Source organism: Elgaria multicarinata, chromosome 15 (assembly GCF_023053635.1).
Source record: "Elgaria multicarinata webbii isolate HBS135686 ecotype San Diego chromosome 15, rElgMul1.1.pri, whole genome shotgun sequence".
NCBI classification, from domain to species: domain Eukaryota; kingdom Metazoa; phylum Chordata; class Lepidosauria; order Squamata; family Anguidae; genus Elgaria; species Elgaria multicarinata.
The window spans coordinates 22,971,967-22,995,359 of NC_086185.1; the positions used below are offsets into that span (position 1 = coordinate 22,971,967).

General features: G+C 51.0%; 2 protein-coding genes across 3 annotated transcripts; one reads left to right on the forward strand and one right to left on the reverse strand.

Annotated features, from left to right (window-relative positions):
- Positions 1-200: 200 nt before the first annotated feature.
- Positions 201-13,467, reverse strand: NUP62CL (nucleoporin 62 C-terminal like). 2 transcript variants are annotated; one of them, XM_063141772.1, is made up of 13 exons: positions 13,370-13,467; positions 11,946-12,273; positions 10,485-10,876; positions 9,038-9,136; positions 8,074-8,217; positions 7,352-7,462; positions 6,198-6,300; positions 5,818-5,962; positions 5,366-5,415; positions 3,261-3,395; positions 2,439-2,550; positions 1,517-1,583; positions 201-361 (listed from the first exon to the last, which is right to left on the reverse strand). In XM_063141772.1, exons 2-13 carry the CDS (start codon positions 12,257-12,259, stop codon positions 270-272), a joined length of 1,764 nt encoding a protein of 587 aa, XP_062997842.1. In that variant the 5' UTR covers positions 12,260-12,273; positions 13,370-13,467; the 3' UTR covers positions 201-269. The 2 variants fall into 2 exon arrangements, with proteins under 2 accessions (XP_062997842.1, XP_062997841.1); XM_063141771.1 differs by having other exon boundaries at positions 10,464-10,876.
- A 158-nt stretch (positions 13,468-13,625) lies between these two features.
- On the forward strand, positions 13,626-19,449 carry DNAAF6 (dynein axonemal assembly factor 6). Its single transcript, XM_063141693.1, has 6 exons — positions 13,626-13,885; positions 14,981-15,050; positions 16,501-16,606; positions 17,758-17,854; positions 18,544-18,629; positions 18,881-19,449. Exons 1-6 carry the CDS (start codon positions 13,640-13,642, stop codon positions 19,008-19,010), a joined length of 735 nt encoding a protein of 244 aa, XP_062997763.1. The 5' UTR covers positions 13,626-13,639; the 3' UTR covers positions 19,011-19,449.
- Positions 19,450-23,393: the final 3,944 nt, after the last annotated feature.

Consider the following 23,393-nt stretch of genomic DNA (forward strand, 5'->3'; position numbering starts at 1 on the left):
CCAAACCTGGAGCAGGGCTGCCTGTTTAAGCACCCATTATTACTCTGGTTAACAGATAAGGAGGCTTAGCTCATGTGACCCAAGAGAGGGACAACAGTCCTATCTGAACACAGACTCGGAGGGGCAGTTCTGGATAGGAAAAAAAAATCCTTTATTTTACTAGAGAAAAGGAGGCATTACATTACAACTATGAGCACATATTTGCACATCGACATATTTATTCATTTATTTATTTTTAGGGTTGGGAAGGACGTGAGGCGGGTCCAGCCTCAGTCAAACGTAATCCGGAAGTTGCGCTCCTGTTCTTTGCGCCGGCTCTCGCACACCTTCGTCACTTCCTCGACTTTCCTCTGCAGCAACGCTGACGGCAAAAAACACAAAGGGCCTGAAAATACTGGCAGCATGTTTTTGTACATGACGACAGCTGCCAGACTACTTTATGCGCAATACTGGAAAAAGACACAAGTACCATCAACGGAGGAATGGTTGCTTAAGGTTTGGAGCTGGCCAAGGTAAGAGAAAAATCAACAACCTCGTTCGTATTGGGCTGGAAACCTCTGACAGAGTATATACAAGAGTTGCAAAAGAATGATGTATTTGTTTGTGGTTTTTATATATAATCTGTGGTCTTTACATAACACTGGGCTGGCTAAAGTGAACTTATTGACAGCCTATATGTCTGACATAAAGATTGCTTCAAATGGAATATGGCCTTATATGTTTTGTATATGTGTATGTAGTGTATTATATTGTTAGTTAAGTATGTGGTGTTCTGTTATGCTTTCTCTCTTTGCTTGTCTTTCCCCCCACTATTTCTTTGTAGAAAATAATAAAATTGGTTAAAACCTGAAAATACTGACATCACACACACAGCTCTGGCAAGAAAAAGCCTGGCAGAGAAACACACCTGTACTTGGGGCCGCTTCTGCAGCGCAACAGATGCGCACTCCGCCACCAACATCCAGGTGGAGAGTAAGGCTCCCTCTATGGAAGCCCAGTTCCACAGCAGGGAACTGAAGCCCAGAGCAGGCCGGGCCAGAATCAAGACCTACGCTGCTGTGTCTTGCCCCCACCCCTACCAATAGCACCCCCAAGTGTCCAATTCCTTCTAGCTGGAGATGCACTTATCACCCACAAACACCTGGCAGGCTCCTACAACTGGAGAGTAGATTTCGCCCCTGCTCATGCAACGCTGGTGATTGGGTCCCATGAAAGGATGGCTGCCAAGCCCAAGGCAAGGAATCCTTCTTCACAGGTGCTGCTGCGGCTTCGGCTTCAACCCGCACCCTCACCAAGCCGTCATCCCGTCTTGATGCCTCAGAGCTTGCAAGGGAAACCTACAATTTTTCATCCAGGTACAGCTGGCCCTAGGTACAAACCACTCCACAGCCACAAAGCTCACAGGACAGCCTTTGGGGAATTATTCTCTCTCTATCCAGCCTCCTTCAAGGTTGCTGAGCTTAGGTATCAAGGGAGAGACCACAGCTTTCTAGGAACAACACACAGCGCTGAATACCTGAATTCTGATCGATCCACTGAAGAGAGTCCATGTGTGCATTCAGGATTTTGCAGATCTGCTGAAGCTGAGAGAGAAAGGGAGATGGTTGTGATGAGTTGCTACACCTGGCCAGGCACAACTGGCTTCCTGCAAAGACCAGGCCAAGAGCCAACTGTTTCAGGTTGCCAGGTCTGGATACTCTAAAGAAGAATCGAACTATGAAGAAACGGTACCATCAAAAATAGGAGCAAAGCAGAACTACTGGGAGCTTTAAAAAAGGATGCCTTTGCTTGCCTCCAGGTAGGCAGCCACAAACTTTGCTTGACACCAGGCCCTAGGAAGCCAGAGTGTCAGGCTAGCCCAGGCAGGCTTGCCGTGGTGCCTTGCCTCCTGTTTGGGACCACCAGAAGAAGAATGACACTTCTTGATTCAACAGTTGAGAGGGCTGTGGAGAGCCTGCGAGACAAGCATGTCACTGGAAGGCAAGGGAGGTGAATGGATAGATCTGCCTAGGTGCAGGGAGCACTACAATCCCTCCCCCTTTCTGACACGAGCGAAGACTGAGTGTGTGGCCAGCAGAAAGCAGACAGGGCTCCTTCCTCAAGTTCATGAGACCAAACAAGTCAGCAGCTTTGCAAATCCTCGGGTAGTTGAAGCCCCACACAGCTGCAGGGGGTGCCTGGCTTTAGGAGAAGGGTGGGAGCACGGCCAGACCATCACCTGGAGCTGCTAATACCCTCCACACCTGTCTGCCTGCCTCCCTTCTGTTGAGAACAGAGCAGGCTAGCTGTGCAGAAGCAAACTCCTGATGCCAGACACGTCTGTTGTGCTGAAGGACGGCATTGCGGGGAAGAGCTGCCTCCCAGGAGGAAGCTGGAGAGGGGAGGAGAAAGGCACAGCGCCCTCAAGAGGCACTGTGCATCTAGCAGTTTGTACTCACAGGGTCGCTCGTGTCAGCTGGCCCGCCGGAAGTATTCAAGTGCTCAATGATATCTTTCAGGTCTTGCGCCATGCGCTTCAGCTGGGCATCAATGTTCTCGGCCAGCTTGTATCTACAGCATGGGATACACGTGGCCAATGCATGCCAGTCAAGGAATGGCAATCCCACCCATCCAAGGTCCCAACCCAGTTGAAAGGGGGTTGCGCAACCGCCACTCGTCTCCCACAGAACTGGAGGAGGACGTTAAGGGGAGAGAGCAGGTGGAAGTCAAAGTGGAACTTGGAAGCAAGACAGGTTCCACGCTGAATCAGAGGTGGGAACATCATACTAATATCCAGCATAACGGACTGAGAATTGCCTACAGAAGACACCAGGTACAGTTCAGAATTGGTGTTCCAGCGTAAGCAGAGCGGCCCACAAAAGCCTTCCCTGCACAAGTGCAGGTGCAACACCCACCCCTCCCAGATCCCAAACCCAACTCCCATCAGTCATCAAAATCTGATGGGAAAGCTTTGCTCTCTGGAACCTCAGAACAGCACATTCCGAACCAAGAAATCTTCCTGGGCTATCAGCAGCATATAGCTATCAGCACGTGGCACCCAGAGTTTGTTAACAGAATGCTGTCAATTGGAAAGGGGTGGGGGGGCATGCCCAGCCCAGGCGAGAAGGGCCCCCTCTCTCCCTCCCTCCCTCGTCACCACCCTTGTCCCATTCAAGCCAATTGGAAAGGGGTGGGGGGCATGCCCAGCCCAGGCGAGAAGGGCCCCCTCTCTCCCTCCCTCGTCACCACCCTTGTCCCATTCAAGCCAGGCAACTGCTTACGTCTTCTCCCGCTCCTCGTCTGCATGCTGCATGTAGATGGTCCCACCTTGTTCCTTCACAGATTCCTCCAGAGGGACCAACAAGTCTTCCAGTTCCTTTTGCTGGGACAAAATAAAATCTAGTTCTTGGTCCAACCTGCAGAGGAAGAAAGGAAGCAGGCAACGTGTTGCTGGAAGCAAGTGAGCTGCACGATGGCATTGGAGTGATGTATGTGCCTGAATGTGCTGTAATGCAGAAACGGCTTAATTGGAAGGAAATGCTTAATTGGAATTTCTAACTGTCAAGACCTTTTGATATAAGACAAATAAGCCAGCTTGATAAGGAGGACTGACCACCCAGGTCAATCTGACATTGCTAGAAGAGTTATGGGTCATCTGTTGATAAGGTATAATGACAAAGTTTTCTTTGATCTGTCTTTGTCTTGCTTTAGAATTTTGCCAACTGCCTACTGGTTGAGATGCTACTGTGTATAAATATATATGCTTTTCACACTGCCAGGGGAGAAGTTCTTGGTCTGCAGGAGTCTCTCCATACAGCTGTATTACGCTCAATAAAACAGAGTTGCCTTACAACCAAAGTGGATTTTTATCCTTGACTACTGGTATACCTCCCTCGTCAGGGGGTTGGTTAATTTGTGAAAAGAGGCCAACCGTGGCCTTCTGGAGGTAGATATAAGACCCCACTCGGTGTGCTCTGCATGCTTTTCAATGCCAGAATTGAGCAATATGCATGTCTGACCACAAAAACCGCAGCCAACTCTCCACACACAGACACATTGAGTAGCACATTGAGTAGAAGCTGCAAAGGACTCCAGAGATCAAAGGCAGCACTTTGAGCTGTGCCTAAAAAGTCGTTGAAAAATCCATCTCCCACTGCACCCTGAGGTCTTCTCCCACCAGACTCATAGAATCATAGAATAGCAGAGTTGGAAGGGGCCTACAAGGCCATCGAGTCCAACGCCCTGCTCAATGCAGGAATCCACCATAAAGCATCCCTGACAGATGGTTGTCCAGCTGCCTCTTGAATGTCTTAGTGTGGGAGAGCCCACAACCTCCCCACAACACCACCATAGAGACTGCTCGATTGCAACTGCAACCAGGGTCGGCCTCTTTTCACAGGTTAGCCAGGCCACTGACAAGGGAGGCAGTCCAGTGGAGGATGTTTCCACCAGAGAGCACAGAAATCCCACAAGCCCCAAAGAAAGGCTAAGCGGACCCTCCCACCCACCCCAGCAGGGGTCTGGGCTTTCTGAAGGGAAGAGGGGAGAAATCTGACTCATGTGGGCCCAACCAGTCTCAGACCACGTTATCAGAATCTATATATATAAAACGCTTAGGAATGTTTCCGTACAGGCTTCAGCTGATACAGGTTGCTAAGCAACAGTAACAACGTGTAACGTCAGCTGAAACAGGTTGCTAAGCCCCTCGCCCGACTCTTCCGGGCTTTCCAAGGTAATCCTACTCCCCTTTCTGCTCCCCACCCCACCCCACAAAGGGGGCAGCGCCATGGTCCGAAGCATGAACGAGACACAGCCGGGGGCCTTGGTGGGAGGCTGCTCGCCTGCTGTGAGCCCCAGCCTAATCTCACGCGAGCTGGGTGGGCGGCCCAAGGCTGACAGGAACCCCGGGGAGAGGAGGACACCTGCTCCCCCTCCCCCGACCTTCCTGCCCCCCAGGTCTGCCAGATAGTGCTGTATCGGTGGCCTCCAAGCAGCCCGTGCCCCTGCGATGATATTTAATTAATACACTTTAAGATATGCTACAACGGTGTGTTACGCCGGGTACAGCTAGTACTAGTTAATCCTGTCCAGTCCTCTTGTTAGAGGAAAAGCTTTCATGAAGGAGACTTTTTCTGTGGGGGAGAACTTTTTAAAGTCAAGGAGTTTTTGTGGGGAGAATTGGACAGGAGCTTCATACCAGTGGATGGAGGAATATCCCCCTTTTCTCCCTCCCCTCCCCCATGATCCCCCATAACCCCCTTGCTGTTCAGCAGTGAAGGAGAGGCACAAACTGGGGAGAAGGGCTGATAATACTTCTGTCAGTTACAACACCACCTACTAATTATTAACATTTTAAGGCTTCCTTGTAGTACCCTTCTCTTCATACCTCTTCTGATCCAACTTCACCTTCTCCACTTCTCTGTGCAGAGACATGATCTGTAAGACAGTAACAGGGTTTATTGGCTCATTTTTAGGACCATCTTTCTCATGGTGTGGAATGAAGATAAAAGGGAACATCATTCAGGCAGTGATGTTAGCAGCAGCGACATTGTAACAAAGCTGGCTAAAGGAACCACTTGAGTGGAAGCAGCTGAGGCAGGAGATGGGCCATTTTGGCACAGCACAGAAGCTTCCTGTAGTGCACTTGTATTTGGGCTTACTGTTAACTCTGTATGACTTGAGCAATGACTACACACGGAGATCTGTGTCACTGAGCAGCTTGCGTACTTTTACCCCAATGAGTTGTAGCTGCTGCCCTCCCACCCCCAAATAGGCAAGCCCCAGGGAAGAAATTGGAGGACAAAATGCTCCCTCGCCCGCCCGCCCGCCCTGCTGTACCTTCTCCCCATTCTCGATCACCGTCCTGTCCCAGGCGTTGACTTGGGTGGCCTGTTGTAGGAAATGCTTCTCTTGGTCCTCCAGTTCCAGGCTCCACTTGTTAATCAGGGTCTCCAGCTGGGAATAGGTCATCACTGGGGGAGCCCTGTGAAGCAGAGGGAAGGAGGATACCAGGCATGGTGGGTGTGGTGGGTGTGGGGCGGGGAGAAAGGGCCCCCACCGCTCACCACCACCACCTCCTTTGGTCCAAGGGGGCACAGCCTCTTCGGACCCCATTGGGACTCCCTCTCTTAACACAGAAGATTCCCTCTGCTGCTCCCTCAAATCCATGGCTCACCCACCACAGGGCGAGCTCACCCAGACAGACACACAGAACGTACGTGACTGTGGTAGTGGACACCGTGGATGTGGCAGCCACGGTACCGGTTGTGGCCAGGGGCTTCAGGTTCAGGATGAATCCCGTACTGGGCGCGGCAGCGACACCTAGAGAGAAGATGGTCTTCCATCAGGAACTGGCCTGGAAAGCCAACAGCAGCCAAGGACTTAGAGTTGTCCCCAGGCTGAAGCTCAGCTATGCCTGACAAGGGAGAGGGAGGGACTCTAAAGGCTACCCAGCACAGACCTGAGTCTCCATCTGCCACATCCAGCCTCAGTACAATCCTGGAATCTCAGCCTTTCTCTTTAAGGGCAGGAAGCCTCCACATGTCCAGGCAAGGCCCCCACTGTGCCACAGGAAGAGCAATGAGGCTTGATGTTGTCTGGACTTTATACTGTTAGTTTTACCCTACCCTGTGCCTGTTTACCCTACCCAGTGCCTGTTTACATTCTCTTCCCCTCCTTATTACTTTACTATGATTCTATTAGATTGTAAGCCTATGCGGCAGGGTCTTGCGATTTACTGTTTTACTCCGTACAGCACCATGTACACTGATGGTGCTATATAAATAAATAAATAAATAAATAAATAAATAAATAATAATTCTGCTGAGTGCCCTGGGGCAGCACCTCCCTCTGCCAGCCAGGTCTCGAGCTAGCAGGTACTGGGGCAAGGGCTGGCGGCAAAGCAGACTCCTTGTTTCATCTGCATGGACTTCCTGTTCTGGGCACAATTCAAAGGGCTGATTCTCACCTAAGAAGCCCTATATAGTTTAAGACCAGGCAATCTGAAGACCCGCCTCCTTCCTTATGATCCTGCCTGACCACATCTTCCAAGATTGCAGGCCCTGCTATGCGTCCCACTACACCATGTCTGTTTAAGCTGAGAGTCCGGGCACTTAGGTTGCGGGACTTTCCCTAAATAGCGTTGACTAGCACCTTCCCCTTTCAGCTTCAGGCAAAGTACTAAGAAACCACACACACACACACACACACACACACACACACACACACACACACACACACTGTGCTTTGACAGCGGTTTTAAATCATCAGTGTTGGAGGGCAAGTCACAAGTCCACAGTACTCCAAAAAGCCGGTCAGCCCAAGTGGCCACCTCTCTCCCTCCTCCCATCCCATTTTGCCTTCTGATCCTTACTGGTTGTTGTGGGGGCGGCAGCTGCTGCTGCTGCTGCTGCCGTCATTCCAGGGACTTTTGAGCCAAACCCCAAAGATGCGGCAGGGGCTGTCCCAGTTGAGGTGACACCAACTGCAAGAGAAAGCAAATGACAAAGGCTCCTGAGTGACACTGCTGACTCTTGCCCAAGGAAAGGAAAGGAAAGGAAACTCTCGTGCAAAGCACTTGAGTCATTGCTGACTCCTAGAGGGATGCCTGCTTTCACTGACATTTTCGTGGCAGATTTTGTAGCGGGGTGGTTTGCCATTGCCTTCCCCAGTCGCAGTTACCTTTCCCCCAGCTAGCTGGGTACTCATTTTACCGACCTCGGGAGGATGGAAGGCTGAGTCGACCTGAGCCGGCTGCCTGAGAACCGGCTTCCGCTGGGATCGAACTCAGGCCGTGGGGAGCGTTTCGGCTACAGTAACTGCCGCTTACCACTCTGCGCCGCACGAGACTCCTTGCCCAAAGGAGATGTTGAAAGGCAGGCCCTCTTAAGTGACTTGGCTGCAAAAGTCTAAAAGGGTTCCAATTTATTTATTTATTTATGCAAAACCCCGACCCAAGGGAACATGTGGCCAAAGTTAACAGCAGCGGGAGCCACAACCGCCCAGGTCCCCTCGTTCCATGCTCCTGCTTTCCTCAAACTCCAGGATTAGGGTATTAATGGAGTCACCTCCACTAGCTGCGCCCCCCCCACTTACGCGAGAGGCCACTAGCAGTAGAGGAGACTGGGGCTGAAGAGCTTGCAATGGATGCAAACAGCGTAGGCCCAGACAGGCCAAGGAGAGAATTCACAGTTGACGTCGTGGCAGGCATGGCAGGCAACGCAGAAGGGGCAGTTGTACCTGTTGAATGATGGGGAGAAGGGGATTTAGAGAGGGGGGCTCCCAGGAAGAGAACCAGATGAACCTCTTCTGGGCACAGACACACACACACATCCTGCATGCATCAGGTATCAAGTTGAGGAAGATGCTTTGCCTCTTGGCACCTCCTGCCTTCCGACTCTTATTCGTGCGTAACTTGCACATATTCAAATCGAACGACGCTGGAGCCCAGTTTTGCTATTAAACCAAAAGCAGCTAGAAATCCTGTAGCATCCCCTCTACCAGCCTAATAATAGAAGTTACTTCTGCTGCTGCTGCAGTTTCAGTGTGTTAAATTCTGTGCAAAGTTGAGCAGCAGGCTACCCCTCCGCAAACATTCTGATCTAAGATGCCCAAGACCCAAGCGCACGGAGAGAGCAAAGCTTCGCGAAGGAGCTGGGATAGCGGAGAACTCAAGTAGCAGCAGAAAGCCTTGTAAAAGAGGGGGGAAAGGATAGGCCGCGTCATGGTTCAGGCGATAATTGCCAAAGAAATGATTGAAGGAAGTGGTGGCGAGATGAAGCCACAACCCAAGGCATAGGAGTTGGAAGACCAGAAGAACATAGGGGAGAGTAGCAAAAGGGGACCATAGAGACGAGCAAGAAGAGAGGGCAGAGAGGAATTGGAGCTTGAAATTGATGACAAGTGATGGGAAAGGCCAGGCGTGTGGGTTCTGCTTCAGGGGATAGTGGCAGGTGGTAAGGCCAATAGGATATGAAGGAGCCCCAGCCCAGATGCTGTGCCTTGCCCCACCCTGTCACCTCACCCTTTAGAAAGCCTCACTTTTTTCTGACCAACCTACCTCCGAGTTTAGCTCCAAAGGGCAGGGAAGGCCCCTGGGTCAGTGTCCCTGTAGGGGCTGAAGTGGCCGCTGCTGAAGTTAACAAGCCAAAGCCAGTACCTGAAATAAGAATTGAGACGAGTAAAAGAGATACCCCTCTATCAACTGCTGCTTCAACATATTCTATTCCCTTTCCCGTTGGCCAATCCTCTGTGCGACACGTAGTTGCTTCATTCTGGAGCAAAGGGACCCTCTCAGCATGCTACAGCCCTTCACCTACACGCATTTATCTTACAGTAGTTTCAAGACAGACCAATCCTATTGCATCCAGATGGGGGGAAAAACATTTGCACATGAGCTTCTGTGTACATATGGCTCATAAAATGGGGAAGAAGACACAAGGGAGACTGGAGCAGGCAGGGACCATCAGAGCCTGCTTCAGTTGGACCCCCCCTGCCCCCAGGGCTAACTGCTATTTTTACCCTGTGGGGAAGAAGATGCGAGGGAGACTGGAGCAGGCAGGGACCATCAGAGCCTGCTTCAGTTGGACCCCCTCACACACACACAGGGCTAACATCTTCACCTTGTGGGGAAGAAGGAGCTGTTGGTTTGCCCCTCCATTGGGAGATGAGAGGACGGAGCAGGGCCTTCCCACCAGCCTAAATAGTCTCCTTAATTTCTTTTTATTTTCTCCCTCTTCCCTCCCCATCCACTTTTCCTTGTGTGTCATGTCTTTTTTTTTAGAATGTAAGCCTGAGGGTAGGGACTGCCTTCTTTATTGATACATTGTAAGCCGTTCCGAGAGCCTTTTGGCTGAGGTGCGGGATAAAAATACTCTAAATTGTCAACTGTAACTGCTGAACTTTCAAACTAAGATTGTAGTGCCTGAATTTGCTTTCCTTTCCCCCCTCCTCCTCCTCCCTCCCAATCCCCTTTCCTTTTGTGTCATGTCTTTTAGATTGTAAGCCTGTGGGCAGAGACTGTCAAGAAATACTTTTGTAAGCCGCCGTGAGAGCCTTTTTTGGCCGAATGGCGGCATAAAAATCCTTAAATAAATAAATAAATGAGCCAATTTGCACGTGTGGCAAATTGTGTATGAGCAAGCACACTGCTCCCAAGTCCTCCTCACTTCTGCTTTTGATCAACATCCCATGATCATCCCAGAGTGTAGGTTCTGAGCTAGAGCATTCGTTTGTTCAGGGCTAAATATCCCCAGCAGTTAATCCATGATCTGTTGTTGGGTTAACCGCGGGTTTTTTTCACCCCTAAACAAGCCAGCACTCCTGAACAACCTGACTCGGCTGATTGTAACTTACTGATTAAAAGAGGATGCGAGGGGCACACAGGAGGCCGCGCACTTGCTCCCTCACTCCCACTCATGCGCGGGGAACTGGGTCAGTGTCACTCAACTTGACATCGGTCTTAAAGCATTGCTGAAAGTGCTTACGTGCAAGAAGCGGCCTCCCACCTGTGGATTGAGTCCCGAGGCTGAAAGCCGTAGCGGGCTGCGACATGGCTGCCGTGGTTGTAGCCGTGCTGGCTGGAGCCGGAGCGATGCCGAACGTCAACCCGGTCGGCGCGGCTTGTTGCGTTGCGTTCCCCATTGAGCCGAGGCTGAAGTTGGGGGCCCCGCTCTGGGCTGGGGCCCCAGTTCCGAAGCTGAAGCCTCCAGTCGTGGCAGGCTGGGTAGCCGTGGTGGCGCCAAACACAAAGCCCGAAGGAGCCGCTGACTGGCCGGTGGGCATGCTGCTTGGGACGGAGCTGCCCAGCCCACCGCTGTTGCCAAGGCCAAAGCCACCCATCATGGCAGGAGCTTGCGTTGTGCTGGTGCTACCCAAGTTCAACTTGGGCGCATTTCCACTAAACAAAGCAGAACAAGAATGAGTTTGGAGTGATTACTGGCTCTCTGTTGAGATTCAGAGCCTCTCACGTTCGCCTGCATTGGCATTTCTCTTTTGTTTCCTTACTCTTCCCAATCAGTTCATCTTGTATGCCAGGGATGTAGAAGCACAGGCCTGTGGGCCCAATCCAGCCCTCCAGAGTTCACACACCCTTTCTCCTGGCCCCAACCCTCTCCCTCCGACTACCAATTATTGGGTGACTTCCCAGCTTTTGCACAGCTACACCTCCCCGACACACACATTCTAAAAGACGACAACGCCTCTCCTAAAACTTTGCTATGTTGAGATACTTCAAACTTGTGATGAAGTTTCAACAAAGTACAGTTTCCTATATATTTTTTCTGATTAATATGGATGCATAAAATGGCACACCCTTGCTCACACTCCTTTTATATGTTGTAGAATTCATATCTTCCCGGGGAAGCTAGGCTGGCTCCCTCCTTGATGGGCTTTCGGAAGCAGGCTAAAACTTTTTTGTTCCAGCAGGCCTTTGGAGAATAATCTGGCCCTCCATCTATGTTAATGTCTTATAATTTTGTTGTGTATTTTAAATGTTTATGTTTCCCCCACCCCCAATGTATGTTTTAAACTTTGTAAGGCCGCCTTGAGGCCCAGCATTGGGCAAAAGGCAGGATACAAATGTAATAATAATAATAATAATAATAATAATAATAATATAGATGTTCCATAAAAATATCAGTTATAGCTTAGATTAATAATTAGTGAATTTCTTTGTTCCTTTAGTGACTTTGATTTATTATATACTTCTTCTTTTTTGTTGCCGTTATTTTATTAACCTTATTTCAAAATAAAATTTCATGATAAAAAAAAAGCAGCTTTAAGTTAAAATACGCTTGTATTTTTGCCCTGCCCAGCACTGGAAAGCAGCCCTCCAAGAGCTTCTCTGAAAAGCAATTTGCAATTTTCCGCTTGGGCTGAAAGTGGCTCTGTAGGGCTACACTTCCCATTACCCACTGGCTAATTAAAGTAATGTTGTGACACAACTGGTTCTGCCACGCTGCCCTTACCCCAGTGTGAAGACATTCCCAGCAGGAACGGCTACGGACGTAGCAGGTGTGGCAGGTGTTCCAAAGCTGAATCCAGAGGTCTGTGCTGATGTTGTTGGAGTAGCAAAGGAGAACAGGCCGGTAGGCTGGGTGCTTGCAGGGTTTTGAGCAGGTGTCCCAAAACTGAAGCCGCCACCGCCGCCACCGCCTCCTCCTGGAGTGGCTGAAGAGAAGGAGAACCCTGTGGGGGCTGTGCTGGCTGCTGTCTTTGGAGTCCCAAAGCTGAAGCCTCCTCCAGCAGCACCTCCCGTGGCACCAAAATTGAACTGACTCATAGTGATTTCTGGTCCTGCAAGAGAAAAGCAAAACCCCACCTTGTTACCTCCAGAGGTTTAGCACTTTCATGTGAACTGGAAAACTCAACTGAAGGTATTTTTGTCATCTATTATCCAATTGTAGTCAGATCAAACACCTCAGGAAAGAATAATGTAATTCCCAGCCAATAACCATCTACTACATACTTGGCAGACCAATTTGCTTTGGCAACCAAGAAGTTGCAGCCTCGCCACATTAATAATTATGATTTATTATTAATTTCATCTTTTTAGATTTGAGTGGACAGCATTCTTGAGTGGACAGCATTCTTTAAACCGGACCTTTAAAACACAGTCCGGTTTTAAAGGACTTGTTGAGTTTTATAGTAATTTTTACTTGTATCAAAGTTTTGTATTGGGAAAGGTCTCTTTCTTTTCATATTTCCACATATTGTAAAGGCCTATGGCTATATACAATACAATTTATGTGCGTAACTGAAGCGTCAAGAAGCCAAAGCAACACACTTTGCAGGACATCATCCACACGAAGAACCCTTCACAGCCTGATGCTGCTTTTAAGGCTGGCACTTTGGACCATTCTCATAATCCGGATTTGTGGGTGTTTGGGGGTGAAATCCGTTGTATTTTTATTTTTTACGTGAAGCCAGAAAAGAAGAGGCATCAGCAATAGTATTGTAGTAGCAGTAGTTGTAATAGTAAGTAGCATTAATTAGGGTGACCATGTGAAAAGGAGGACAGGGCTCCTGTATCTTTAACAGTTGTATTGAAAAGGGAATTTCAGCAAGTGTCGTTTGTATATATGGGGAACCTGGTGAAATTTCCTCTTCCTTACAACAGTTAAAGCTGCAGGTGCCCTGCCCTCTTTTAAATCTGGTCAAAGTATAGCTCCTGCACCTTTAACTGTGGTGATGAAGAGGGAATTTCACCAGGTTCCCCATATATACAAACGACACTTGCCGAAAATCCCTTTTCTATGCAACTGTTAAAGATACAGGAGCCCTGTCCTCCTTTTCATAGGGTCACCCTACATTAATAACCACGTGAACCGTGGCTGTGGCGAAGCGGCGCTCCTTCTCGGAGGGCCTCGGAGTCCGCCCCGCCAGGCCCTACCTTGAGACCCTCGCGCCGGCGGAGGCTCCGGTCTGTCTGTCTTCCCCTCCTTTGCTTTCCTTTCCGCGCAGCAGCAGCCGCCGCACCACTTGGATAGCCCTCCCTTCGCCGCGCGCCCTTATGACGCCACCAAGCGCGCGCCGACTCCGCGGGGTCGAAAGGCGGCGGCGGCGCACGCCAGTGACATCAGGCCTCTTCCTCCACCAATCGGCGCGCCGGTTCCTCCTTCTCGAAGGTTCTTGAGCAGGCAGCGGGCGCGCGGCGGTTGCCATGGCAACACGGGAGACGCCTCGTCCCGGTCCCTCGAAGACCACGACGGCGACGAGGAGGAGGAGGAGGAGGAGGAGGAAGAGCCGCGGCAAAAACAACACACACACAAACACACACACACCCCGCCCCGCGATGGCCTCCGCGGGTCTCGATCCCTGCCCAGCGGCCTCCTTGCTGGCGCTGGCCGATATGCTTCGCACCCCACCGGGAGACGGCGACGATGAGGACGGCGATGGAGAGCTCGGGGTCAGGCCCTCCTCCCGCAGGGACCCTCGGGCACCTCCCGGGAGGGAGAAGTGGGGCGCCCTGTTGCCCACAAGCCCCCCTCCCACACACACGCTTCTCCCTCACTCCCTGCCTCTCTCTGTGGTGCCCATCATCAGCCCTCTGGGCGGCTGCAGCAAGAGCAGAACCTGTGGCCTGCGTGCCCCAGCCCTCCCCCCCCGGGTCCAAGCCTCGCCCTGAGACAGTGGGGAGAGGAGAGGGCTACTGCCAGCCCGCGTGTGCCATCCTGGGCTAGAGGGCCCTTTCCTTCAGCCGCCCTGGGCTCTGCTTGCCCCACAGTCTGTTCCTAGGCAAGGAGAGGCAAATGGACCAGCAATGAACCGAGAGGTGGGTGGGCGGGCTGGGGGATCCTTGCTTTCTGCCTCACCTCTTTTGCCTTCAACCCCACTGAAATTTGCCCCCCAGATGCCCCACCTAGCCACCCCACTTTAGACGGTGGCTGATTTGGAGCCACCCATCTGGGAATCCTTTCAAAGCAGGGGTGCATGAGCTGTGCCTGCCCCCTCTCTGACTGCTGCCAAATTCCACCCCATCCTGTACTCTCCACTCCTGACATCAGCAAGCCTCATTCAGATCCCTCTTTCTCCATTGCTGCCAGCACTGCTATATGACTGGGAAAACAGACCAAAAACAAATCCAAGAACACATAAACTGTAGAAGCCTGCCTTATACTGAGGCCTAATCTACACCAAGCAGGATACTGCACTGTGGAAGTGGTATATAAAAGGCAGGAGCCACACCAAGCAGGATATAGTGGTATATGGTAAGTGTCAATGGCCCCCAACAGTTGTCAGTGCAATCCACTATAAAGCAGTAGTGTGGCTCCTGCCTTTTAAATACCGCTTTCATAGTGAAATATCCTGCTTGGTGTAGACTAGGCCTGAGTCAGTCCCTTGGTCCATCTAGCCCAGTTTTGTCGACATTGACTGGCAGAGACGCCTCTCCAGAGTTTCAGGCTAGAATCCTGACCTCTGTTTTGTAGGGAACAAGTGTTCCTTTAGTGCATGTTAACAAATCACACAAGCCGCCATAGAACTGTTTGTGCTCTCCTTACAGGCATTGTCTTCCTCAGTGAGCAACACGGGGCCAGGGAACATTGGGCCTTCAAAGGCAGCAGGGCCGACGGGTAAGTCAGACAGCCACATATCGCAAAAGTAGCCCCAACCTGTCTCCTTTGGGGGACAAGGACGGAGTCTTGCTGAACGGTGAAGGAATAAGGTAGAGTTGTCTTATACTCTACTTACACTTGGAACAGGAGAGATGCTGTCAACATATCCATTGTGCGCTCAGCTTGGCAGGAATGTGGGAAACATACCACTTGACAAATCCCCAAGCAGCACAAAATGGCCCACAGGCAGCCCCTGGAAGCTTTGCCAAAGCTCAGCAATCACGCCACCAAGTGGCCTGCATGGGCCAAGAGCCTAACTTCTGCATAGATCAACTAGTCTTCAGGACTCCTCTTCCCTTTAGCAACTCATCTGACCAGCTCCCCATTTTGCCAGCGAGGCCAGCCCTGCCAACTAGCCACCAAGCATGCCTCCCTCTGCCAACTGAGTGCCTCAGACCTGGCAGCAGCACCCTGAGAGGCTTGTTCGCTCCTGCAGTCCAGGGAACCTGAGTGAGGAGGAGCCATTGGCTGAGTTCGGACAACACACTAATCAACGGTTGTTTCCCATTCTGTTCCTACTACCTAACCCCCAGTTGATTAGTGTGTCATCTGAACTCAGCCACTGGCTCTGAGCCTGTCCCGTTCCCTGCATGCTCCTCAGAGTCCCATCCAAAGGCCAGCTGAAGTCTGATCGTACCTATCGTGTGCATTCAAACCACCCCCCAGCAAGGCTCCTAGGCCTTGGGCATTGGCAATGTCCCAGATGGCCTCAGCTGCCATGTTATGAACACCTTCACTTGTTACATCAGTGTCAGGTGTGCAGAGGATACCTATGCCATAGAGGAACACTGGGAGTATGATCTGAGTGAAACGAGGTGTGTTTGTGGGGGGGAACTAGTATGTTTAGTAGGAGGAACTGCTGATAGAAAGAACAATAGCAATGAACAATAGTCAGCAGCTTGAACCCATTATCCTTGAACCTAATGGCACAGGAAGTATTTACGAGGCTCTAAGAGAAGAGGGAGTGACGCCACTTGAGTGCTCAGGCCTTGTGATCTTCATACCCATTTGCCTTTGGAGAAGGGGGGATTATTGAAGTTGTAGTCCAACACATCTAGAAGACACTGGGTTGGAGATGCCCTGGTGGAGAGGGGGAAGAGCTTGTTCTGTTCCCTTCCTCCAGGCTGTGATCCCGCAAGGCAAAAGCCCTGAGGAGTGTTTGGCCAGCAGTGGAAGTGGTTGCCGTGGAGTGTCTGACTTTTGCCAACAAAAAATAGACCTGTGCATAGGGAAGAGGGGGGAGGCTCTGTTATTGGGGGAAGGGGAGTGTTCAAACAATACGGTTTGGGTAAAAGAGGCTCGGGAGGAGACAAGGAAGAGTCATGGGAGTAAAACTTTGCAGTTGTGTTTCCCCCTTCCCTTGCTTAATTGGGTGGGTTGTTCTGTGATACGCTTTCCTTCCCTCCAGCAACCACTCAAGTAAAATCTGGAGACGGCAAGGAGATCTGGAGCACAGAGGAGGTGCCAGAGGGGTCTGAATATGACGATGCCTGGGACACCAGGGAGCAGCCCGAGTAAGCATTTCCAAGCTGTGAGCCTAGGTTGGGAGCCCGTGTCGCCCCTCCAGGAAAGTTTCTCATGGAGCCCCCCCCCCAACTTGTCTCCCTCTTCCAAAAAAGCTCCCTCAGAGTCAGTGCTCTGTGTTTGCCTTCTGGCGACTGATTCCTGTTACCAGTTTTGTGTGTGATACTTAACAACTGGAAACTGCAGTTATCGCATGAGTGATAACCATCTGTCAGGGATGCTTTAGGGTGGATTCCTGCATTGAACAGGGGGTTGGTTTTGATGGCCTTATAGGCCCTTTCCAACTCTACTATTCTATGATTGTACATTAGTTTGCGTTGGACAAACGGTCGTCACTTCCCAAGAGTTGCCACATGATGGAGAAGCGAATGAAACCCATTCTTGACAATAGATTTGCCAAAGGCCCACCCACTCTGCATGCTGCCCCAGAAATACTTCATGTTTTTATTCCTTTGATTAATACCTGTCAGGCTCATAAACCGCCCTCAATTATGTTTTCTACGAAGAAAACATACAGACAAGAACGGCTACCAATCTGTAGACAAAAGTTCTGGTTTCTGCACAGCCCTTCCAGTGATTTGGAGAAATAACTCAATTTGTTTTGCTCAATTATATAGGCACATTACACGCTCGAAATACAATAGTCAGTCATGTTTTCTCATTTGTAAAAATCAGCAGAAAGAGAACAGGCAGTTCTTGAAGTTGCTGCATTCTGAATTAGACAAATTAGCTTGGAGGGGGAGAAAAATCAATGGTTGCCAAATGGAAAATAATTAAAATTGGTTAGAAAAGCGCTGTGATGCCCAGGCTCCTCGAAGGTATTACGCATGGGGTGAGGAGGACCAGAGGTATAAAGCTAGCAGTGCCTTGCCAAATAATTGCTTGGCAGCCTACTTGCGAGAAGTCTTCCCAGAGGGAGGGCGGCCTCAGCTCCACCTTCCTCCCGTTGCTTTCTGGCATTGCGATGGCTCAGCAGGGACTGGAGGCAGTGGAGCTTGCACCTGTGGGAACATGGAGGCTGCCGGATTGCAAAATGATCTACAGGAGCTGAGAAAAGGAGGTGGTCCTCAGAGCCCCCGCCCACTAAATGTGACCGGCTCCCCTGTTGGCATCCAAGTTTGCTGACTCATGTCTTTTACAGGTATGAAATTCTGTTCAAGCAGCAGGTGGGTGCTGAGGATGTGTTCCTGGGGATGAGCAGGAAGGATCCCTCCACCGCCTGCTGTGAGGACATGCTGGTAAGAAGCAGGCTCTCCCTCGTCACTGGCTTCCTCCCAGCTGCCAGATCCTTGCTTCTTTGGGCCATTTCCCAGTGGGACCCACATAGCCCTGAATATCAGCTTATTCATAGCCACAAATATCTCATGGGCTCCTGTTGATGCTGCCCTCCTCAAAGATGTGGGGTGCTATAAATACGTCCTCCTTGAGATGACCTTCCCCTGCCCCCCCCTCCACCCCCACTACCTCTGGTGTGGTTTTGTAACCATTTGATTGCTCTGTGTAGGGGAAGGCTGAAAACCAGCCAATGCTCCCCTTGCGAGCTCATAGTCAGGTTGGAATCAGGATTCTTATTCCATTTTTGGCCAAGGCTGCTCCTGACCTTTAGCAAAGGCCGTGCCAAAGAGAGCTTTGGCTATTGGGTGGTATAGAAATGTAATAAATCAATAAGTCAGTAATACCAGGACATTCCGGCTTGGAACATTGCTGCAGAGGGCGGGTGTCAGGAGGGCAGTAGAGGGGCGCCTCTCGCTGCCGCTCCAAAGGAAGGGCAGTGGGTCGTAGGCAACTCTGGCCAGAACCTATTGCAAGATCCTATAGGGCCATCCTTCAGCCCAGGATGAGTGATCTTCTGACACTAAAAGGGTCCATTCAGAATTCCTGCAAGACAACCAAACTTCCCATGGACCTCGTCTGTTTTTCATTTTAGATTAAAATCAAACTCCCTGACACAAAGGCTTCAGACATTACCCTCGATATCCGGGAAAAGGTTCTTGATCTTCGGAGCCCCCAGAAGTAAGTTGTGGCAATTTTTGTCTTAAGAATATCCCCCGATCCGGCAGTTTGTGCAAAAACCCCTGAACACCCAAGGGTTCCCCACTCAAATTAAGGGAGCTTGCAAGGCCATCTGGAGACATAAGGGTTCCTGGGTGGCAAGGCGGATTTCGCCCGTGCCCGTGACTTCCACTGTCCTGCTTTAGGGCTGGTGGGGGCAGTACACTCGGCAGTGCACTTTTGAGTCCCACTTGAAATCGTCTGTTTTCCAGGAAGCTCCTCTTGCCCCTGCCCCATCCTGTGGACAGCAAAAACGGGAAGGCCCTTTTTCTCGCTGAAAAGGGCACCTTGGAAGTCACTTTGAGGATGAAACGGGAGCTTGATTTTATCAACTTTGCCTGAAGAGAAAGGGAGACCGTCCATCCTATCAAGAGGCTGAGATTCCTCAGTTTGGCAACTGAGCAGGAGGGGTGGGGGCTTGCCACATCTGTTTCCAGCTGCTGCAGTGCTTTGTGGATCATCCCATACTGTGCTGGAAGGATCCGGGCATGTACTGGAGGGATCTGGGCAGCCTTGCTCCCTCTCTCCTGGACTCTGGGATGAAAATCTTGCTGGGCAGGCCCTCAGCCTCTTGAACGATTTCCTTAAGCTCCGTTGCTGCTTTCAACGCGGCTTTATACCTACCTCGGCCTGCAGCAGCAGCAGTGGGACCAGGTGTGCGCTTCCGAACAGAGGGAGCAGCAAAGGAGGTAAGAGAGGACTTGCAGGTTTGTAGACGGACCTGCTTGTTTCTGACGATTTGGTCTCTATGTTATGGATAATTAAACTGGTTTTACCCTTCCCTGAAAGTGTGTGCAGCAATATTCTTTTGAGAAAATCATCACATATAAGCAGGAATGTAAGGTTTTCCTTCCTTTTGCTGTCTGCCCATTTTCCAGGCCACTAAGTAAACCTGATGGTGTTATTCAGAAAGCAGGTTATCCCCACTGGTCATTTCTCTTGGGTTAGATAGACCAGTTTAAGAAACTTCCCTGTTGTGAGAGAAGACAAAGAAAGTGCCATGGTCCTTCAAATGCACCTCAGAGCTCAGATGAAAGCAGGAAACGACCATTGTGCAGAGAAAGAAAAGGACAAAAGTGGCCAGAAACTCAACTGTTGCTGCCAGGTCTGATCTGAGTGCCGAATGGCAAAAGAGCCTTTGTATGGTTAAGCCAGCTGCATCTGGTGCAGGAATCCTGACACTGCTAGCTAACCACAACGTGCTTAGAAGGGCGACGTGTTCCCAAGGAGATAAATTAAGGAACGGAATGAGGCATGCGGGAGAGGAGTTAACCTGGGTTGGAGGGTGCTCCTTGGCAGGGTGGAAGCAGGTCAAATCATGGCACGCAGGAAAGATGATCCCCAAGGGGTGGCATTCCTGCAAATGTTCCTAGGCATCCGCTTGTTTTTCAGAAGATCTTTCCCCAGAGAGGAAAGAAAGTCCAGGGTTGTGGGAGCAGCAGCGGAGTGTGCGTGTGCCTGCTGCTGCTGCTGCGTTTCCAAGGGACAAGTGCTCGCTCTACTGGTGGCTCAAGTGCCAAAGCACCAGGGAATGGAGTTTTTATTAAGTATTCAGGACTGGCAGTATCAGCTTCCATTGCTACTGTTTGTATTTATGTCGAGAAGTCAGCCACACCCGCCCTGCTGCCTTGGTCCCTCCCCCCCACCTCTTTTTTTCTTCTCCTTTTTTTGGCAGCATTTCCAACTGCTGTGTGCAGCCTGCCATCGTCTTGGAGAACAGGCCGTGCAGCTGACTAAAGGGGACTGTGTGACAGCCAACATGATGGAGCTGGTGCAGGCAGTGAGGGAGGTGGGCAGGAGGCTCACTACACTGCTCAGCAAAAGGCTTGGAGCTGACTGCTGACCCCCTAAATGAGGCCAGATTAGGCCACTTTTTACCCCCAGCCAGTGTTCTGGGACTGAGGATAGCTAGACAAGAGGTACTGTGGACCCCTTTCCCTTGCTTCCCCCCCCCCCCCCAGCCCTGGGCTGGGACCAGAGGGAGAGTTGCCTGGCCCACCACTGAGTTTGAGGGCTCAGATCCCCATTTGCGTGTCTCGTCTTGCTCTGTTCTAGCCCTTCGGGGTTACCTAGAAATATGAACAGCAGGCGATAGCAGCAGCAGCTAAGGAATGAGAGGCTCTGGGCCAGAGAAGTGGCTACAGGCAGGCAGCGTGAGGAGGAGGCTGCTGGTTATAGCCACTGCAACGTGCTGGCATCGCTTTTGAGGCCTCTCCAGGGACGGAATGTACAGAACCGGTGAAATTAGCTCCTTTAACGGTCAGACAAGTTGTTTAGAAATGTTGCCTGCTGCCGGGCTCTCCAGGACCTTTGTTGGGGATGCACAGGAAATATATACCTGTCTAGGCCGATTGCCTGAGCGTTCTCCTGCGGGAAGAAAGGCTGTTAATTGATTCACAGGTTGCGTACGGCTTTGCCCAGAGAAATGGACAGAGTCTCCCGTTTCATTAAGCCCTTCAGAGATAAGTTAGTGAAATCAGCCCACCGATAAAGCAGCTTATGAAATGCTCTGGGCTTGTGTGGTATCTCTCTCCAGTTCGTTTGGGGGTTCACACTGGCAGGAAACACTGCTGGTCAGGAGCGGTGGGAACTCTGACCCTACAGGGGCTTGAGGGCCGTCACGGTCCAGAGTGGAGCACCACTCGGGAGATAATTATTGGCTTGCTAAGTTTGCATCTTTTATGTTTAAAAGCCCTGATCAAATCCAAGGCAAGCCCTGGGAGGCGCCTCTTCCTAGAGGAGGATGTGATGGACAGAAACTGGAGGGGGGTGATGTGCTTCGTGGAAAATAAGTGGCAGAAAAGAAACAGTGTGGTCGGCGTGAAAGGAAGCAAAGGTCAGCATGGGCTGATGAGAAAGTGGAGCTGAGAGGGCCAATTAAGTACCTTCGTTAGGAAGTGAAGAACACAGAAGGTCACTTGAAGGATTCACTGCTGGGCGGGCTCACTTTTGTTTGAAACAGATGCCTTCTGTGCTACAGCAGTCCACTCGTGTGAGGAGGGCTTATGCATCCCCCCCCCCGGCCCTGCAGCCCAATCCTCCTTGAGAATGGAGGCTCCCTCCAGCTGCTGTCTCTTCCTGGTGCCCCTGGCACAGAAGCAACGGTGCACAGCCGGCTAAGCGGCAAGTGTGAGATGGCTGCACATGGCCGCCGTTTCTCCAAACGTTCTTACATGGCCGCAGCTTCAGTCTGCAAAACGCAGTTTGAACGGCACCGTTCACAACTGGGGGTGCATTTTCAAGCAGAACGTTCTCAGATTCCATTCCGGGAAAGAAGAGTGGGCAGGATTGGCTGGGCAAGAGAAAGGGCCAGAGGATTGAGCCCTCAGTCCAACGCTCTGCACCCTAGGCACATGGGAAGGGGGAGAGCATGAGCTGGCTTTCTGAGCAGAATAGAGGAGAAGACAAGAGGTTTGGGAGGACAAGCAAGTGCAGGCAGCTATTCAAGCCCACTATTTATTTATCTAAGGATTTTTATGCCACCATTCAGCCAAAAAAGGCTCTCACGGCGGCTTACAAAAGTATTTCTTGACAGTCCCTGCCCACAGGCTTACAATCTAAAAGACATGACACAAAAGGAAAGGGGATTGGGAGGGAGGAGGAGGAGGAGGAGGGGGAAAAGGAAAGCAAATTCAGGCACTACAATCTTAGTTGCGAAGTTCAGCAGTTACAGTTGACAGCAGGAGGGAGGGGGCTCTCAGCTGGAGCTGGACCCAGGCATGATGGAGAGGTGCCTGGCTGCTGCTTCCTCCCTCACGGGTGGCCTCTGCAGAGGCAGTTGACAGCAGGAGGGAAGGGGCTCTCAGCTGGAGCTGGACCCAGGCACGATGGAGATGTGCCTGGCTGCTGCTTCCTTCCTCACTGGTGGCCTCTGCAGAGAGCTACTGACTCAGGCCAAAGCTCTAAGATCCATCCACCTGCAAGAAATTGGAAGGGGTGCATCTAGAGGCTAGTTTGGACCCACCTCTTGCTAGCGGAGCCCTGAGGAGGGCATTATGCCTCAGGGTGTGCTGCCTTAGCACCCTGACCTGTGCCAGCTCATCCCTTGCTGGGAAGGACTTCAATCAGGGCCTGCCACAGCTCTGGGACAGATCAGTTTTTGTCAATTTGGTGTGTAAGTTTGTGGATTTATTTCAGTTTTTCCCAGAAGCCACCATTTTTTGCTTATGCAAACCCCATGGCAAAACTGTTCAGCTGGCATCAGTGGTGACAGGAGAGGGGGAGAGGGAGAACACTCCTCTGGAAAAAGGAAGAGTAGGAATAGCCATTAGTCAGGCTCTTCTTATTAGCTACTACAGCTCAACAGAACCTCCAGCTTCAGGAACAGTTTTCGGGAGCAGGGGCAAACGGCAGAGAAAGGCTTTTGCCCTCAGCCTCATGTTCTGATTGACAGATTAAGAGCTGCTCTGCCAATCTCTATTCCTGCACTAAAACAAACATCACCCCCATGAAAGTTTAATGTTCCAAAAGAAATTAAAATATCAATTGAATTATTTCAGTTTAATTACTCCATTAGCAGCACTTCCTCTCTCTGGGTTTGCTCCGCAAAGCAGTATCAGGCCTCCAGGGTTGAAACATCCTCCTTCAGTCTCAAAAGAGGTTGTCAATTAGGCTCACCGCTGCCTGGCAGAACTTCGGCACGCTCCTTCCGAGGCCCAGGAGCGAGGAGCCCAGCGCCACTGAATGGATCCTGCACTCCTCCTCCACCCAGGCATGGTGAGGGCA

Bases quoted from the DNA above. Each gene is read 5' to 3' on its own strand.
- NUP62CL (XM_063141771.1), bottom strand. From the start codon at position 12,259: ATGAGTCAGTTCAATTTTGGTGCCACGGGAGGTGCTGCTGGAGGAGGC. The intron at 8,218-9,037 runs GTAGGTTGGTCA...ATCATTCAACAG, and splicing joins CTTTGGAGCTAAACTCGGAG to GTACAACTGCCCCTTCTGCG. The intron at 7,463-8,073 runs GTAAGTGGGGGG...TTTCTCTTGCAG, and splicing joins TACTGCTAGTGGCCTCTCGC to TTGGTGTCACCTCAACTGGG.
- DNAAF6 (XM_063141693.1), top strand. From the start codon at position 13,640: ATGGCAACACGGGAGACGCCTCGTCCCGGTCCCTCGAAGACCACGACG. The intron at 16,607-17,757 runs GTAAGCATTTCC...TGTCTTTTACAG, and splicing joins GACACCAGGGAGCAGCCCGA to GTATGAAATTCTGTTCAAGC. The intron at 18,630-18,880 runs GTAAGTTGTGGC...TCTGTTTTCCAG, and splicing joins GATCTTCGGAGCCCCCAGAA to GAAGCTCCTCTTGCCCCTGC.